The sequence below is a fragment of the Orcinus orca genome, chromosome 8 (assembly GCF_937001465.1).
Source record: "Orcinus orca chromosome 8, mOrcOrc1.1, whole genome shotgun sequence".
Lineage (NCBI taxonomy): Eukaryota > Metazoa > Chordata > Mammalia > Artiodactyla > Delphinidae > Orcinus > Orcinus orca.
Window position 1 is genome coordinate 16,216,081 of NC_064566.1, and position 18,409 is coordinate 16,234,489.

General features: G+C 41.3%; 1 protein-coding gene across 2 annotated transcripts in view; it reads right to left on the reverse strand.

The window, feature by feature from the left end:
* The window catches only part of HSD17B12 (hydroxysteroid 17-beta dehydrogenase 12), a 172,877-nt gene extending 159,431 nt beyond the window's left edge, over positions 1–13,446 (reverse strand). The window contains exon 1 of one of the 2 annotated variants that reach the window (XM_049713177.1): positions 13,158–13,446. In XM_049713177.1, coding sequence (XP_049569134.1) covers positions 13,158–13,317 — 160 coding nt within the window. In that variant the 5' untranslated portion in view covers positions 13,318–13,446. The remainder of the gene's footprint in view (positions 1–13,157) is intronic. The other variant, XM_004264026.4, reaches the window with a different exon arrangement.
* Positions 13,447–18,409: the final 4,963 nt, after the last annotated feature.

Sequence of the window (18,409 nt, forward strand, 5' to 3'; positions counted from 1 at the left end):
ACTTGCAAGAGCAATTTGTAAATTAAGATGTCATCATTACAGTAAAATTTCATTAATTCAGCCTCCTCTAATTCAGAATGTGTGAACATCATTGTCTAACCCCTGTTGTGTTTTTTTCACATTATCTATAAAGAGATCATCCCCTCCTTTCTCATGACAGGCAATGATAGGTATTGGAACACACAGATAAGCAGCTGCTCCCTGTTCCACAGCAATATTATGCCTGAATGTGCAAGATTAGGGGAGCTTGCTTACTTTATTAGGTCTGTTTATGTGACAAGATGGGAGTTTCAGCAATCATTAAAGCAAGCTTGGCAATATTTCTACTGGAAGTGAGCTTGGTGGTGAGCAGGTACTGCCGGCATTACAGTAAAACCAATTTGGAGAATGAGTTTTCTACATACGAGGAAAGTTAAGGGAACTCTAAAACTGGAATTTAAACTTCTAAAGGATACTGCACCCTTTGCTGGCCGAGAAGCAATCCTAAAAACTATACAGTATTTCCTTGGCAATTTAGTGTCATCAACTTCATCTGTAGTTAGGGCTATAGGCACAGCCAAGACTATAGATAAGAGATAACGGATCGACCCACTTGGCTTGTAGCACTATACACAGTGAAAAAGTCCCCCGGTCTTAACATCCATGTAGGAGCGCACCAAGAGTAGGAAATAATGGTACCCTCGGGGCTACAGAGACGTGTGTCATTTCTTCGAGAGTTCAGGCTCCTGTACAGAGAAGGCTTCTCGCCCCATACCAGCTGCGGAAATGTGATGAAGCTCAGTTCTGCCAGCACCCTAACTGTTATCACTCATCACCTCTGCCTGTCCTCCTCGCCAGTTTTCCTCTCTTAATTCATCCCTGACAAATCTCTTCTATTCTGCTGTCAGAGTCTGCTGCTCATCACTCCTACCACTGCTTTTAATCAACCGAGCACCGATGCAACCCCCATTTTCTGCTCTGTGCCACTGACCCTCTTGCCTAAACAATCTCTAACTGGATGAATGAACCTGAGCAAGTCATTACCTCTTCCAGCTTATTTCCCTAATAGTTCAACTGAAGAGGTCACCAACAGCCCTTCCAGTTTTGTTATTCTATCATTAGTCTCTTCTGCCTCCTAATGATTTTTTAATTTTCTCAAGTTTCTCACAAAATGGCTGACTCAGCTTTTGTAGATTATCAACCAACTGCAGTATTCATTTCTTTCCATGAAGCAAACAACGCATATACTCAGTGCTCTGTGGTTAACCTTCTAGCAGTTATTAAGTATATACATTGACCATTCAATGCCTTTACTACCAAAGAGATTTTCCAGGAAATTCAGTTCAATGTCCCCCAAAAGACTGAAGGCTCTAGAAAGCGTGGGTTCATTTTTTCGGGCCTTTAAAATAACAAAAGTACATTTTGGTCAACACATCCTAGAATTCAGTTTTTTCACTCATTCATCTCAGCCTTACCAATTAGCAAGGTTTTACTGAAACTTTCATTGGAAGAGTCTTTCTTACTAAAAGAAAGCCTACTTGTAACAATTTTACAAAGACTTGGGGAAGGATAATAAATATATTACAAAAAATCCATTAATATTGAAATGTTTATTAAATCTGGCAAAGTGGTTGATTTCCTACAGCAATTTCCTAACACATGTATGAAGGAAGATTAGCTTATTACCAATGCTACACAAGGACATCTCTGCTCTCACTGCATTTCACACTTTCAAAACTGTTATCCCAGCTCTGCTACAATAATTCCATAACCAGTCTTTGTCTAATCAGCCTGGGTTTAATTTTAATCTAGCTTTTTAGGTGTCACTTGAGATTTTAAAACAAAGAGGAAAAAAGGTGTACAAATTATTTTGTAAAACATAACCAAAAGAATACAAAAAGCAAAGCAAAACACCCCATCCCCATCAAAATATAATTCAAAGAAAATATATTCATTCACTACATATTATTTATTGTGCACTCTCGAGGGGCTTGTAGTTTAGAACAGTCATGCGTGCAAGCACAGACACACACACAAACAACCAAAAAGGTAAAGTGTGGAAAAGCCCACAAAAAAGCACAAAACAAGCACTATCAGAGTTCCAAAAGTACATGATGGCTTCCATGTGGGCAGCTGCACATAAACATTCAGAATCTGGACTCTGAAAAGCAGGTAGAATTTCATGAACAGGAGGAGTAAGGAAGAGTGAACAACAAGAAAGAGCACTCCAGGCAGAGAGAGATCAACATTCAACAACCACTGAAACTACTGAATGTCTCTGCACAAGCAAAAGGACACAGAAGAAGAAAGAAGCGGTAAGTACAGGCACTTCTGGGACACAAAGACATTCAGGGCAGTCTAGTTCCAGGGTCTATACTATGATAACTTCTTCCTGAGGTTATAGTCTATATTTTGTTTTTAGACTAAATAATTTCATTTTTAGAGGTGGGGAGACCACTAATATTCCTAGATTTACAACTAATAAGAGAATATAGAAAGAGAAGATAATTCCCCACAAAAAATACATTATCCCTCAAAATCACTGGAATACCTGAATATTTTCATTCATTCAACAACTATGTATTAGCACCTATTTTGTGCAGGCTCTGTCCTAGGCACTTGAGATACATAAGTGAACAAGAGAGACAGATCTTTGTCTTCATGGTGCTTCCATTCTAACAGAGGTAGACAAACAAGAAATGTCATAAATGAGCAAAGTATACAGTATGGGAGATGGTGACAAGTACTATGACAAAGAGCACAAGTAGAGCAGGGGAACGGGGATCAGAAGGGTGGAAGAGATCAGTCTGTAAGTTTAAAGGTAGGAGGGAAGGTTTCAGTGAGAAGATGATATTTGAGCAAAGACTGGAAGAAAGGAAGAAGACTCAGTCACATGCATATCTGGGGAACAGCATTCAGGAAGAGGGAATAACCAAAGGCCAAGGCAGCAATGCCAAGCATGTTCAAGGAAGAAGGGAATGTGGCTAGGAGGGAGGGCGAGACATGGGCAGAGAGGAGATCAGAGGTAAAAGAAGGCAGGAGTCAGGTGGTCAAAAGCCTTGTCAACCACAGGAAGAATCTGGGGTTTTCATCTAAACAGGATGAGATGGGAGACTGGAATTGAGGTATATACACTACTGATACTATGTATAAAATAGACAACTAATGAGAACATACTATATAGCACAGGGAACTCTACTTAATGCACTATGGTGACCTAAATGGGAAGGAAATCCAAAAAAGAGGGATATATGTATACGTATAGCTGATTCATTTTGCTGTACAGTAGAAACTTACACAACATTGTAAAGCAACCATACTCTAATAAAAATTAATTTAAAAAATAAATAAATAAACAGGATGAGAGGACACTGGAGGGATCTGAGCAAAGGATCACATGATCTGACTAGAGCTTTTCAAGGATCACTGGCTGCTCTGTAAGAACTGATTATAGGGGAGCCAAGGTGGAATCAGAACGACAGGAGGCTGTTATAATAATCGAGGCAAGAGAATTCGGTGGCTTACACCAGAGTGGTAGAAGGAACTGGATACTGGACATTTTGAAGTTAAAGTCAGTAAGATTTCCTAATAGACTGTATGTGGGTGAGAGAAGAAGAGCTGAAAATGACCCAAGGTTTTTACAATGTAGTTGAAAAGTTGCACAGAACCAGATTTTTCTAAGTCCATCATATCTCAGGTTCACTAATGGGGACCATATTTCAAGGAACCACTTAGTAAATCTTTTCACAAAGGAAGCAATTCTCCTGGAGTACTGTGAATCACCTCCTAATCAATCTATTCACAGCTTCAGATTTCCAATAGTTTATCTGCTGAGTGAACTACATTATTTCTTGGTTTCAACAATCCCTTTTTATCAAATAAGAGCAATGTATACAAATAAAGATGTCTTAAATATATGTTACTTGGCATCCATAAAAACACACAAGATGTTACATGAGAACCTCATTTACATCTCATTTCACTGTCATAATAACCCTGAAAAGTAACAGCCCTATTTACTAGATGAAGAACGTTATGCTCAGAGGTTAGCAATCTTTGTCCAAGGTCAAACTTCTTAGCAAGTAGCAAAGCTCAGACCTGCTGTACTGACCCTAAAGCCAATCTTCCCGTTACCGCTACTGTTCCCCAATGTCATACTCCTGAGAGGCAGTAATTGTTCAAAATCTTTAGTTTTCTAGTCTTTCCTCCCTTCCCCCAATGACTAGATCATTTAAGTAGAAATAACTTCACTTAACAGTGGTAAGGATAACTTTTCAGAAACTGGCTAGTCTCCCTGGAATTGCCAGTTAGAGACCAGGCAAACACGCTTTTTCACCAGACAAAATGAATAAGAAAACAAAGCATTCGGATGTGTGGCAGGCTCCTCAACTATCACACCACAGTTCTATGGAGTGACCTCGAGAAAGCAATAACCCAGTTTCAGGGTTCATTCAACGTTATCATCCAGTCCCTGGTCAAGAGTAGAACTTCCCATACCACAGTGATTAGATTTTCCCCCAGGGAGAAATAGTCTTTGAAAGATGATAACCAGAAAGTGCACAAAAATGGCCTCCCTTACTATAAAGTATGAATTTGCATTTTTTAAAGGCAATTTTAACTGAGATTATCGGAATAATCTGCTCTTCTCTATCTCTGTGACAATGCAACAGCTTCAGAAAGATCATAGAAGCAAAAACTTCTGTGTAAAGTTGCAACTCAGGGCTTCCCTGGTGGTGCAGTGGTTAAGAATCTGCCTGCAGGTGACACAAGTTCGAGCCCTGGTCCGGGAAGATCCCACGTGCCGCGGAGCAACTAAGCCTGTGCACCACAACTACTGAGCCTGTGCTCTAGAGCCCATGAGCCACAGCTACTGAACCCGAGTGCCACAACTACTGAAGCCTGAGCACCCAGAGCCCGAGCTCCACCGGAGAAGCCACCAAAATGAGAAGCCCACACACCACAATGAAGAGTAGAACCCTCTCTCCACAACTAGAGAAAGCCCACTCGCAGCAACGAAAACCCAACGCAGCCAAAAATAAATAAATAAATAAATTTACTTAAAAAAATAAAGTTGCAACTCAGCATTACCCTTCTGCTTAAAATCCCCACAATTGTCTTCCATGTTCTTAAACAGCCCTGCTCACTGCCCCTGAGCCCCTCTCCACTCCCATCTTACATCATGCCTACCCTTCCTTGGCTCCAAGTGCTCAGGCCTTGTTTTAAGGGGACCCTGCTCTTTCCCACCTCAGGAGCCTAGCACCCGCTGGTCCCTCTGCTCTGTCTGCTACTCTTCACTTCCCTTCAGATCTCAGCTCAGTCATCACTCTGACCTTCTCTCACAAGCTCCCATAGAACCAAGTGTGTCTGCTTTCCACCACTTAACAGGGCAGTTTGTTTCTGATTCCTGTTTGCCATCCCACTGGTCTGTTACAAGGTCCATGGCCAGCCTCAGGAGGATGTGGACGGTGGGTGGACAAATGAACAGTGTTGGATCACACTCTCCACCAAGATGGTGAAGGCTTCACCCTCCCTGCCTCCTAGCCTTAATCGTAATCTATCCCAGAAGGCAGAGATATAAATTGCTATATTTTAATATTTTTATGTTCAGGAAAGATGAGCAGGAGAGAAATGGAATAAAGGATCTGTGCTACAGACTGAATTCATATGCTAGAAACAAAAATGTATATGTTGAAATCCTAACCCCCTCAATATAATGTTTTGGGAGGTGATTGGGTCATGAGGATGGAGCCCTAACAAATGGCATCAGTGCCCTTATAAGACACCCCAGAGAGCTCCCTGGCCCCTTGTCATGTGAAGACAGAACAAGAAGACAGCTATCTATAAACTAGGATGCAGTTCCTCATCAGAGACCGAATCTGCCAGCACCTTGATCTGACTTCCCAGCCTCCAGAACTGTGAGAAATGTTTGTTGTTTAAGCCACCTAGCCTATAGTATTTTTGTTATAGCAGCCCAAACGAACTACGACACACTATTAAATTTCTTTTAACTTATCCTTATCTACAAATGGCTTTAAAGGCAATGGAAGTGATCTATTCAAATCCACTTACCAATGTATTCTCACTAACCAAATCTTTCAATAATTTTTTTCTGAAACTGAAAGAAATCATCCTCAACCAACAAAAACAAACAGAAAATTAGTTTTGAAGCTCAATACTCTCACTTGAGTGAGAGTAGCAAAGGTAATCTCAGTTTGCTGAAGATGCAGTCAGCCAGCTATTAACCTTTTCTTACTAAGCCTTATCTTGTCAATTAGCTCAAGTGATTAGTATATACTGCTACAAAGGCTAATAATATTACTAATAAGTTATTAAAGCATTTATGTACTAGGCACTGCACCACCTGTTTTACACAGAATAAGTATTCTCATTTACCCTTCACAACTATCCTATGAAAACAGGTGCCAGTATTATCCCCATTCTGTAGATGAGGAAAGTGAGGCTCACAGATGTCTACTACCTTACTCAATGTTACACTCTAGTTTTAAAGTAGAGGAGCTAGAATCCAAGTCTAGCTTTGAGTCTCCGAGTCTCAGGTTTGATCCTTAAATAGGAAAATTATTATTGCACAGAAAGGAAGACGAAGAACAGAAAAAAAAAAAAAAAGGAAGCAGGAGACAATGGAGACTGGTGTGAGGTTGGAGGAAACAGCTCAGAGTACAGAGGCTGAATTTCTAATTCCAGGAAACCATCCTTTTTGGTTTTTCCTCCAAATAAGACCAGGGCATGCTTTTAGGGCCGATCCTCCAGTTACATCTGTTTCCTCTTACACAGCTCTAGCCCTAGTGCTTTAAGGTTGCCGCTGCTAACTCCAATCTGGAGACTGTTCCATTTAGGCCTATGGACTCCCTTTTCAGAGATGAAGTGAAGAATTAATAAATATCTTCAAGAACTTTTATGACTAAGTTCATCTGTTTCTCTGCCCTCCACCACCTGGCTGCTTTAAAAAAACAAAACAAACAACCAAACAAAAAAAAAACTTTTTAAAAAAACACTGCGATCAACATCAAAAACAAACTCACCAGCAAGAACAGGTCTACCAGAATGTCAACAAGGAGCATATTACACTAACCAAGCTGGACCTCCGGAGATTCACTAAATCCATTTGAGAACGCCAGACTGATAAACAGAAAACAGCATTCAAGGTCCGGTCCAGCCGCATTGATGACAGTCAAACCCTTCGCTTTGTTAAGCACCTTGAGCGCCTTTCCACTGTGTTCCCATGCAACAAGATTCATGGTTACAAATCTGAAGAAAATCCCAAGCTACTTGATTCCAAAATATGCTACTTATCCTGCAATGGTTCCAGAATTACCAAGCATGTCCAGATTTGAAAGTGTGCCTTAAATCAAAAAGCAATAAAGTTCCTAAGGTATAAAGGAATCCACCCCAAGTATCCATGTAGTCTGTAAGCCAATCCCCATCACACACAGCATGTAGATGCATAAAGGACAACTTGGCTTTGCATCCTGATCCTGTAACTCACCAGCTATGAAACCACAGACGAAGTCATTTACCTAAGCCCCTGTTTCCTTCTCTGTACACTGGGGATTTTGGAGCACAACTCAAAGAGAAATTAATGATTATCTATGTGAAGTGCCTAGAACACTTCAAGCATTCAGTAAGTGATAGTAATACTTCTTCTGGACTTGCCAAGTTAAATAACATTTCATACATACATATGTACATACATAATCATGTGGTACCTCAAAACTTAGTTAAAGAAAGGGACCCACTGTCAGTGGGCCCTGGTCACTCAAGTAGCCTTCAACAGTTTGAGGTAACTAGACCAATCCTGCATAGCTGTCCAATGTAAAAACAGAAATTACACACAACACCTGATTTTGAGAATCTGATTCTTGGAGCTTGGCTAAGCAGAGCCAGCTTTGATGAATGGCTTTTCCACGGAAGAACCCCACCACCCCATACCCCTTTTTTTTTTTTTTGCAGTACACGGGCCTCTCACTGTTGTGGCCTCTCCCGTGCGGAGCACAGGCTCCGGATGCGCAGGCTCAGCAGCCATGGCTCACGGGCCTAGCCGCTCCGCGGCATGTGGGATCTTCCCAGACCGGGGCACGAACCCATGTCCCCTGCATCGGCAGGCGGACTCTCAACCACTGCGCCACCAGGGAAGCCCTCCCATACCCTTTTTAAGTCCTCATTGTCTACTGAATTAGGAAAACCTTGCAATACTACAGAGCCAAATGAGTTCCATCGCTTTGGAAAATCTCAGGGATCTGATAGTGCAGATGTGCAGAGGGCAAAATGCAGAGAAGAAGACCCTTTGCAAAATCTAACTCACTCCACAGAATGGAATATTTTTTGTTGTTGTTGTTAAACTTCATAGTTTATTTGGATTTCATTAGTTTTCCTTTTTTTTAATTAATTTTTATTGGAGTATAGTTTGCTTTATAATGTGTTAGTTTCTGTTGTATAGAAAAGTGAATCAGCTATACATATACATATATTCCCTCTTTTTTGGATTTCCTTCCCCACAGAATGGAATATTAATCAGCAATTTAAAAAAAAAAAAAAAAGGGGCTTCCCTGGTGGCACAGTGGTTGAGAGTCCACCTGCCGATGCAGGGGACACGGGTTCGTGCCCCGTTCCAGGAAGATCCCACATTCCGCAGAGCGGCTGGGCCCGTAAGCCATGGCCATTGGGCCTGTGCGTCCGGAGCCTGTGCTCCACAACGGCAGAGGCCACAACAGTGAGAGGCCTGCGTACCCAAAAAAAAAAATGAAGGCACTGAAACATGCCACAACATGAAGGAACCTTGAAAACACTGTGCTAAATCAAAGAAGCCAGCCATCAAAAACTTCACATTATCTCATTCCATTTACATGAAATATCCAGAATAGGGAAATGTATATTGACAGAAAGAGGGGGTGGGAATGAGGGAGTGACAGCTAATAGGTACAGGGTTTCTTTTAAGGAAGATGAAAATGTTCTAAAATTAGGTTATAATGATGGTTGCGCAACCCTATGAATATAATAAAAACCTTGACTTGTACACTTTAAAATGGGTAAACTGTATGGTCTATGAGTTATATCTCAATAAAGCTATTTTAAAAATCTAACTCATTAACTGATTAGTGGATCCTTCATTCTTTGCTGCCTGGAGCTATATCCTCTCCTTTAGAAACTAAGAGCTCAGAGTTGCACCTATCACCTCCACTTTTTTATTTTTTTATTTTTTTTAAAGATTATTTATTTATCTGGCTGTGTTGGGTCTTCGTTGCTGTGCACGGGCTTTCTCTAGTTGCAGCGAGCGGGGGCTACTCTTCGTTGTGGTGCATGGGCTTCTCATTGCGGTGGCTTCTCTTTGTTGCAGAGCACGGGCTCTAAGCGTGCCGGCTTCAGTAGTTGCAGCACGTGGGCTCAGTAGTTGTGGCTCACGGGCTCTAGAGCACAGGCTCAGCAGTTGTGGCGTACGGGCTTAGTTGTTCTGTGGCATGTGGGATCTTCCCAGACCAGGGCTTGAACCCGTGTCCCCTGCATTGGCAGGTGGATTCTTAACCACTATGCCACCAAGGAAGTCCCCACTTTATTTCTATATCAATCATTTCAGATAAACTCCAATGATGTAAACTTGCTCAAATAAATGCAAAATGTGTCTACGCTCAAACCAAATTCTACAGATTACATTCTCTGTTGCTCCACAGCAAGGACTATTCTCTTCTTAGCACAAACTGACCGCCTCTGTTAGCAATCTTCTTTTCATTACTTGCTACAGTGACCTTCAAACAACTTGAAGCTCCACTTTCACAGGATCTCTGTGTTCTTGGAAAAGATACAGAAAGTATCACATGACAATGGCAGGCAAGAGAGTCTCACCTCCTAAATTGGCTAAACCCACCTGCTAGGGACCTAGTGAAATCAGCGTAATTCACTTGAGTGGGACTGTTACTGGAGAGAACTAGGGAAGGAATGACCCAGCTCTTGATCAGAAGATGAAGGAGATAAATTAGAGGATGGGCCGTGTAATGGATGGTCTTAAAAACCTACTAGACTAAGAAATCTGTGGTATGGAATATTTTTACAGATTGCAAAGCACAACTGTATTTCGGGGATTTTCCAAGGTTTTTTTTTTTTTTTTTAAACGTCTAGAAGAGCTTATATCTGATCAATATGCCAGTTACTGTGGGAAAAGACAAAAAATGAGGACCCACAGTCCCTGCCTCTCAGATTCTAAAATCTGAGGGGGAGAAATTAAACATACTCACATACAGAGACTTAAGAATAACAAGTATAAAAATATACTACCAACTCAACACATATTATTATGTAATACTTAAAATAATTGGTTATGGAAAGGAAGATGTTAAATAAACATCAGTATTACAAACTGAGGCAATGCCTCCCTAATGACACCAAGGTGCCCTAAAACCGAGTTCCCTTATTGAGTTTATGATTAATCTCTTTACCCAAAACTTTATTCCTTCTCTGGTCCCCTCTGACCTCAATCCTGTGCTAACTGAACACTAATCAACCAGAGTCAGATGACTGAAACTGCCACTGTCCATATAACATCATTAATGTACTAAAACTGCTGTCGTCAATGACATCATTAACGTATAAACTCAGGTTGTTTCTCCACTACAAGATGAGCTCACAGACCCCTGAGACACGGACCACCTGGCCTGGGAATCATAAACCAGAGACACCCTCACTCCCAAAACTATGATTAGGAAATGTCACAGAAATGTCCCTATGATGATTAACCCCAGCCTCTCTGTTCTTTCCCGTGGAAAAAAAAAAAAAGAAAGAAAAAAAACCCAGAACCTTAAACTCAAAGACCAAGTTGAAGTGGATCTGAGGCTTGTCTCCCACTCCCCTGCTTGGTGCCCTGCAAATAAACCCTTACTTTGTTGCAAACACTTACTGTCAGAGTTTGGCTTTCAGCACCACAGGCACAAGAGCCCTTGCCTGGTTACATTAATAATTGGTTGAACAAATTACCTATTTTTAATCACAATTTAACCCTAATTATTCAAGTGTCATCTCTGCTGGTTTGTTTTTCAAATTATTTCAGTTTTTCTTTGTTTTTCAAAGATTCCCTGAATTTGGAGAGATAAAGGAAGACGTATTTTCTTTTAAGATCCAGGCCCCCACATGTAAGTAATGTTAAAAATAACAACTTCATTATTTCTTCTACTTAAGTACTTAAAAAAGACAGTTTTCCCAACAAGTGAACTGGACAACATTTCACTTTATGATACTATGATCCTCTCTGTTATATCCCAGTGTTCTAGTTCAAATTTCATTTCCAAATCTTTTAAACATTGCCCTTAATTTATCAAACATCCTTCCTCTGGGGCCAAATCTTTTCAATATAAATAATACTTATGAAATGACAATGTCATATCACTTGGCTTTTTACTATGGATTCATATACAGATGACTTGGTCCCTTTGAGTTATTAGCCACTATGGTCAATTTTAGATGGTTAAAAAAAAAGTTATTACCATAAGTCTTTGCTTACAAATTACAAAACTTATTCATCTTGATATATGATTTCCTAAAGCACTAGAGTCTTGTTCAAAAGTCAACAAGCGGACTTCCCTGGTGGCGCAGTGGCTAAGAATCCGCCTGCCAATGCAGAGGACATGGGTTCAAGCCCTGGTCCAGGAAGATCCCACATGCGTCGGAGCAGCTAAGCCCACGTGCCACAACTACTGAAGCCCGCACACCTGGAGCCCGTGCTCCGCAACAAGAGAAGCCCCAGCAATGAGAAGACTGCGCACCGCAACGAAGAGTAGCCCCGCTCACCACAACCAGAGAAAGCCCACGCAAAGCAACGAAGACCCAACACAGCCTAAATAAATAAAGCCTTCATTAAAAAAAAAAAAGTCAAAAAGCAAGTTTTCCAAACCTGACAACCAAGAATTTGGGCTTATCAACCGTGAAATTACAATCTTGATTATAATCAAGCTGAGCACTTCACTTGCTTTTTCAACGATCAAAAGACAATTAAGTCACTTTTTAAAATATGTATTATGTTAATAGCTGCTTCACATATTCATTCCCACTTGAGATGTTTTCTCCTTTTGTTGCTGTCCCAAAATGTTAATTTATTATGTTTTTCCTACTAAGTTGTTGAAATGTTTTTGAGCAAATAAAGTTCAGAACATGGAGTGACATTATTTGTGTACCTTATTTGAGCCTAGTCTGAAAGCAACCCCTAACCACTCCAAAATTCAATAAAATGCTTTGTGAAGTGAACATTCAATTATAAAACAGCAGAATGAATAATCACATCGGAGAACGGCATATCACTCGGTTAAAAAAAAAAGCTAAAAGAAACAAAAAATAAGGAAAGAAAATCAACAAAAAAGGCAGAAAAAGAAAAACAATAAGCGCAAAACTTTCCTCAGATGTTTCCCAACTTCTCCAATCTGACCTTTCTCCTCCATCCTCAAAATCCCCCGACTAGATGGAACAAGACCTGTTTGTTTAGCTCACTCTTTCTGGGAATACTTTTTCCTGCAAATGTCCTTCTGCAGAAAGTATTTCCGATTTCTACATGAAGAGTACCGTTTTGCAGAAGCAATAATTCTTGCTACTCATTAGGACTCCAGAATAGTTGACCAATTTTTTTTGTAAATTACCTGAACTAGGCCGAATCCAAGGTTCCAAAGAGCAGAAAGTCTTCTGAAATTCTATGTCCTCTTCCTCCACCCTCGCCTCCCAAAAGGCAACAGAATGCTTTTCATCCTGAGCACAGGGCCAGTATTCAAGCCAAAGACTTTGTTTTAAAAACACTCATAAGGGGCGAGCCAAGGTGCGTAGAGTGCGACTAAGGAAGCAAGCAGCAAGGCGACTAACTCCGTGAACCCGGAACGGCTTAAAGGACACAAGCCCCAGGGAGTTCAGGCCAGATTTCTCCCGCGCCCACCAACTGGCCCTTTAGATTCGCTGACTTAAACCAGCAATGTATTTAGTATTTAAAAACTCTAGAAGTCTAAGCAAGCCAGAAAATGGCTTAGGGGACAGGCGGGTATGCGGGACGCAGGAATCTCAGAATGGAGGAGAGGGGAGCTGGGGACGGGAAGGCCAAGCGCTGGGCCCAGAAGTGGTCAGCGCGTACCAAGGCCCGGCCGGGAGCCGCGCGAGCCGCAGCAGGAGCGAGGGGGCCGGCGGCCCTCGATTCGACTCACCTGCCCATTCACCGAGCCCTGGTCCGACCCCCGGCTCGTGACCCAAACCCCAGACCCGAAGGGCCGTGAAGAGCGAGCACGAGATGCGCAGAGCCAGGTAGGCCACGGTGCCCGCGCCCACCCAGTATAGGAAGCCGGCGGCAGGCAGAGCGCTCTCCATGGCTTTCAACCAGGCCTCACTACCTTCGTGAATGGAAAAAACAAACGAATGAATGCAGGAAGAGGCGCTGGCCGTGAAGATGAGGACTACCGTAATAGGCGCTGCTCCTACACAGCTTTGGGCCTAAACCCCGCCCATGGCACCACATCCGTGCCGCCATTGGTGATCTATCTTTCTCTCTGCCTGTAGTGCGCTGGTCATTGGCTGACCCTAGTTTCACTGCCCCGCCCACGACCCCCCTTGCTCTCACCGAGCAGCGTTTCCGTTCTAAGGAGGCGGATCGCTCACCTGCCAATCAAACTTCAGTCCCGCCCAACGTGTCCCCACGCCCCCAGGATTCAGCCAGAGGGTTGCAAGTCTCACCGCCGCCAAATCGCTCAGGTCTCTCATTGGCTGGAGAAGGCCTCGCGATTACCGAAGGTTGTGCTCCGATTGGCCAATCAGACCCAGTCTGGTTTGAGCTTGGGTTTGAGGAGGGAATGGGGTCAGAGACACCGGTAGTGAATGAGAGGATTGTAGTAAGAAGTGGAGCCATGGTTTTATTTTCACATCTTTGTTAAATGCGCTGTCGTTGTTCCCGTAAGCTTTTCCGAGTAAAGGTTTGCATCTCCTGTTTCTGTGCCGTCCCCACGACACACCTTCGCTCCGGTTACACAGCCTTACGGAGGGCCTTCTAAATGCCAGGCGTCCCTCCCGCGCGGAGCATTAAATAACATAGTTCCCAATGTCTTGGAGTTCAAGGCAAATAACTTCATGGCGTCAAATGACTATAATACGCAATGGCATAAGAGCTATAAAATTAATGAAAGATACATTATGGGAATACAGCTTGATGAACAGTTAGATGGGGGAAGGGCTCCATGTTTTAACTGGACTTAAAGGACTATAGAGATTTTTCTTTTACTTTCCTTTTGTATTTCTTTTTTTTTTGGTGGGGGGGCGCGGGGGAGTGGTGAGACGGTACAGAAGTGCACAGTCCAAGTACAGATATGAAAACCACCTCAGCAAAGTTCCAGAGAAGTAGGACCACAAGGTAAATTTAAGAAATTGTGTAATGCCATATAGTGCTTCACACGTATTCCCTCATCCTCCCATCAAGAGTTTTTGTTTCTTTTTCTGGCAGGGATTTGGGAATCATATAAGATACCTAATATTTTTTCTTAGCCAGTAGGGGCTGCTGATTCAAGACTTGAGAGTTTCTTAAAAGGCAGAGACTTAAGGGTAGTAATTCTAAGGGTCAACATTTCAACACATCGTGAAGCTAAAGTCATAATTTTATAATATTTACTTTAAGAGCCTTATCTCTCCCTGCCCAACCCCCTCTCTCCTCCTCTTATAGGATTAATTAGATATAACCTCTTACGGGATTATATATTATTCCTCCACTCCCTCTTATAGGATTAATTAATGTTCTTCATAAACTGTCAGTTGTCCAGCAGAATTCAGCCATGTGAGTTGAGCTGGCACCATATTTTGTTTTAATTGAATTTGATATCTTTGGCTGGGGCTGCCTGTCCAATTCAACTGAAGTCTCACCACTCCTCTACCTCTCCCTCACCTTCATCCTCTCTCTCTTGTCAAAACCTTTGCCTACAGTACAGCCCCAAATTTATATATCCCAATTCATCATTGCTCACCAAAAAAGGTCCCTCCAGATATTCAATCCCATTCTTCTTAGAATAGGGTGGAAGGAGGGGAAAAGAGTTACATAAACTAAAAATACATATTTTATTGCATTTGTATGTATGTACTGTATGCATATATAGCTCACACTACAATTTATGATTATTGGGAACACTATGCTGTGAATCCATAGGACCTAGAATAGTACCTGGAACTTGGAGACACTCAAATATCTAACAGATAAGTAGAAGTAAAGATTCATTCATTCAACAAACACTATTCTGGGAATTCCCTGGTGGTCCAGTGGTTAGGACTCTGCGCTTTCACTGCCGAGGGCCCGGGTTCAATCCCTGGTCAGGGAACTAAGATCCTGCAAGCCTCCCAGCACAGCCAAAAATATATATATTATTCTGCTCTAATTATGTACCAGTAACTGAACTCGGTACTAGGTATACAGTAGTGAAAAAATGGTCAATTCTTAATCCTCATCCTATTTTATCATTCAACAGTGGGTGGCCACTGTTTTCCTCACCAGCTGCTCCTTCCCAGAGTCCTTTGCTGGTCCTTGCTCTTGATGACCCCTAAATCTTGCAATGCCCTTGGGCTCAGACCCCAGCTCTCTTCACTTCTCTACATTTTATCTAGTCCCTTGCTTTTTTGCTTGTTTGTCTGTTTTTGTTTGTTTGATCTTGGCCACACCACGCAGCTTGCAGGATATCAGTTCCCTGACCAAGGATTGAACCTGGGCCGTGGCAGTGAAAGCACCGAATCCTAACCACTATACCACCAGGGAACTACCATAGTCCCTTGTTTTTAAATATCAACTGTAAGCGGATAATTTCCAAATGTCTCTAGCCAGACCAGAGTGTGTATACACACACACACACACACACACACACACACACACACACACACACCTCCACCTGCCTACCCAACATCTCCACTCAGATGTACAATAAAAATGAACACCTCAAATTTAACATTCAAAGTAGAACTCTACTCCAACCATACACACACCCCTCCCTTCCCCTGTTAAAGGCACCACTATATATCCACTTCTGAAAGCCCAAAATCTAGGGGTCAACCTTGATTTGATTTTTTGCCTTTCCATTGCATTCCGGTATCCAATTCTTCAGCAAGTCTTTTTCATTCTACCTCCAAAATATACCTTGACAGGCCACTTCCCCCACTTCTGCTCCTACCAACCTAATCCAAATGACAAGTATTCCTTACCTGGAATATGGCAATAGCCTCCTAACTCGTCCCCCGAAGCCTGTCTTGGCGTTTGTTCTCCATGAAGCAACTAGAATTTTTTTAAGAAAATTCGATATTTCTTTCGCTCAAATCCCTTCACAGACTTCACATCACGTTAACAAAATCCTCCAACACCAGCTTAACCGCCCTGACCTTTCCAGCAGTATCAACCACCCTCTCCTATGTTCACTTGATTCCAGCCACACTTTTTGCAGTTTCTCAGATAAGTCAAGTTCATTTCAATCTCAAAGTAGTTTCACTTCTTGTTCCCTCTCCCTGGAACCTCTTACCTTCTATTTCCCAAGACTCAGTCCTTTACATCATTTAGACTTTTGCTCACCACTTGTGATTTTCACTGACTGACCTACATAAATAGACCAAATAGCCTGTCTCCTTTGCCCTGTCACTACTTATCCTTTTACCCTAATTTGTTTTCCTTATAACACTTAATGTTTTCAAATTCTTTGATTAATTTTTGTTCATCTTCCCAACAGCATGTTAAGTTCATGAGGACAGTGATCTTTTCTTGTCCATCCCTGTTCTCTTCACCTCAGATGTGCACCTAAGAGTGCTTGACACTTAGTAGGTATTCAATAAATTCCCATTGAATGGATGAATGATGAATGAAGGAGAACAGTTTAGCAGGAGAGACAGACATTAAGCAAATATCCAACTAATTATATGGTAAAAATTGTAATAAGTACAAAGAAGAAAAGAACAGGGCTTAAGGAAAGAGGATAGGTGGGGAGAGGAGACTGCCCTGAAAGGCCTTTCTAAGGAAGTAGCATTTAAACTGGATCAAGGATAAGCAGAAATTAATTTGGCAAAGAGTGGAGTGGAGGAGAGGAGAGGAAAGAGCAACAATACCTGTTAATGGTTTTGAAGAATACACATATGTGTCTCTAGCACCTACCATAGCATCTGACATAAAATTAAACAGGCATTAAAAAATAATTGTTGATTTTGGATTTTTCTTAATAAATAAAGACAGGTACCATAGAAATATACTTTCCATTTCTGTTAGAGTTCATATTAAGTATGTTATTTTAACTCAAGGAATATTGAAGATGGAAACCACCTCATTTTGATATCTGTTCTTTTTCTATAAAATCTGCGCACTACCCATGCAATTAACAGGAATAATTTTTATTAAAAATGTACACATTTATTCTGATCACCTCAACTTCCTTTTAGGAATATTAATTATTCTATTGATTAAAAGTTAAAAAAAAGAGGCTTCACAGAGTGAAGTGGTACATGACAGAGTTAAGCCCTTTCTGGTTCAGACAATTACACACTTTTGGAAATGAACAACAATCCTTTGCCCCTGGATAAAATTTATGAACTACTAAAAACACTAATACATACAGGAACCTATGGTGGTCTACTCCTATTCAGCAGTATTCTGTGCTAAAATTTAATATAGACCACGGTTCCCAGAGATTGGTAGAAACATATGAAACCATTAAAAACTCTCCGAAGAGGGAGCAAAACTATAAAACTTTGGGCTTGGTGTCAGGGAAATCTGGGACAAGATCCTACTTCTACCTCTTATTAGCTGTATGATCTTGGGTGGATTTAGCTACTAAGCATTCAAATTCTACATCTGTAAAATGCGGCAATACTACTTAAGCAGTGATTGGCACAGAGATATTGTGTTCAGAGAGGTTGGTACTACTTTTATCCCCATTTTACAGATGAGCAAAGTGAGGCTTAAAACATTTATATAATTTTCCTATAGACACAGAGAAACTAAGTAGTAGAATTGGGATCTCAATTTAAAAGCTGTGGTTGAGAAAACCATAATCTGAAAGGATATACGCACCCCAATGTTCATTGTAGCACTATTTACAATAGCGAAGACATGGAAGCAACCTAAATGTCCATCATCAGAGGAATGGGTAAAAAAGATGTGGTACATATATACAATGGAATACTACTCAGCCATAAAAAAGAATGAAATAATATTATTTGCAGCAACATGGATGGATCTAGAGGTTATCATACTAAGTGAAGTAAGTCAGAGAAAGACAAATATATGATATCACGCATGTGTGGAATCTAATTTAAAAAATGAAGATACAAGTGAACTTATTTACAGAACAGAAACAGACTTATAGATATCGAGAACAAACTTATGGTTACCAAAGGGGAAACATGGCGGGGGAATAAATCAGGGGCTTGGGCTGAACACACACACTACTATGTATAAGAC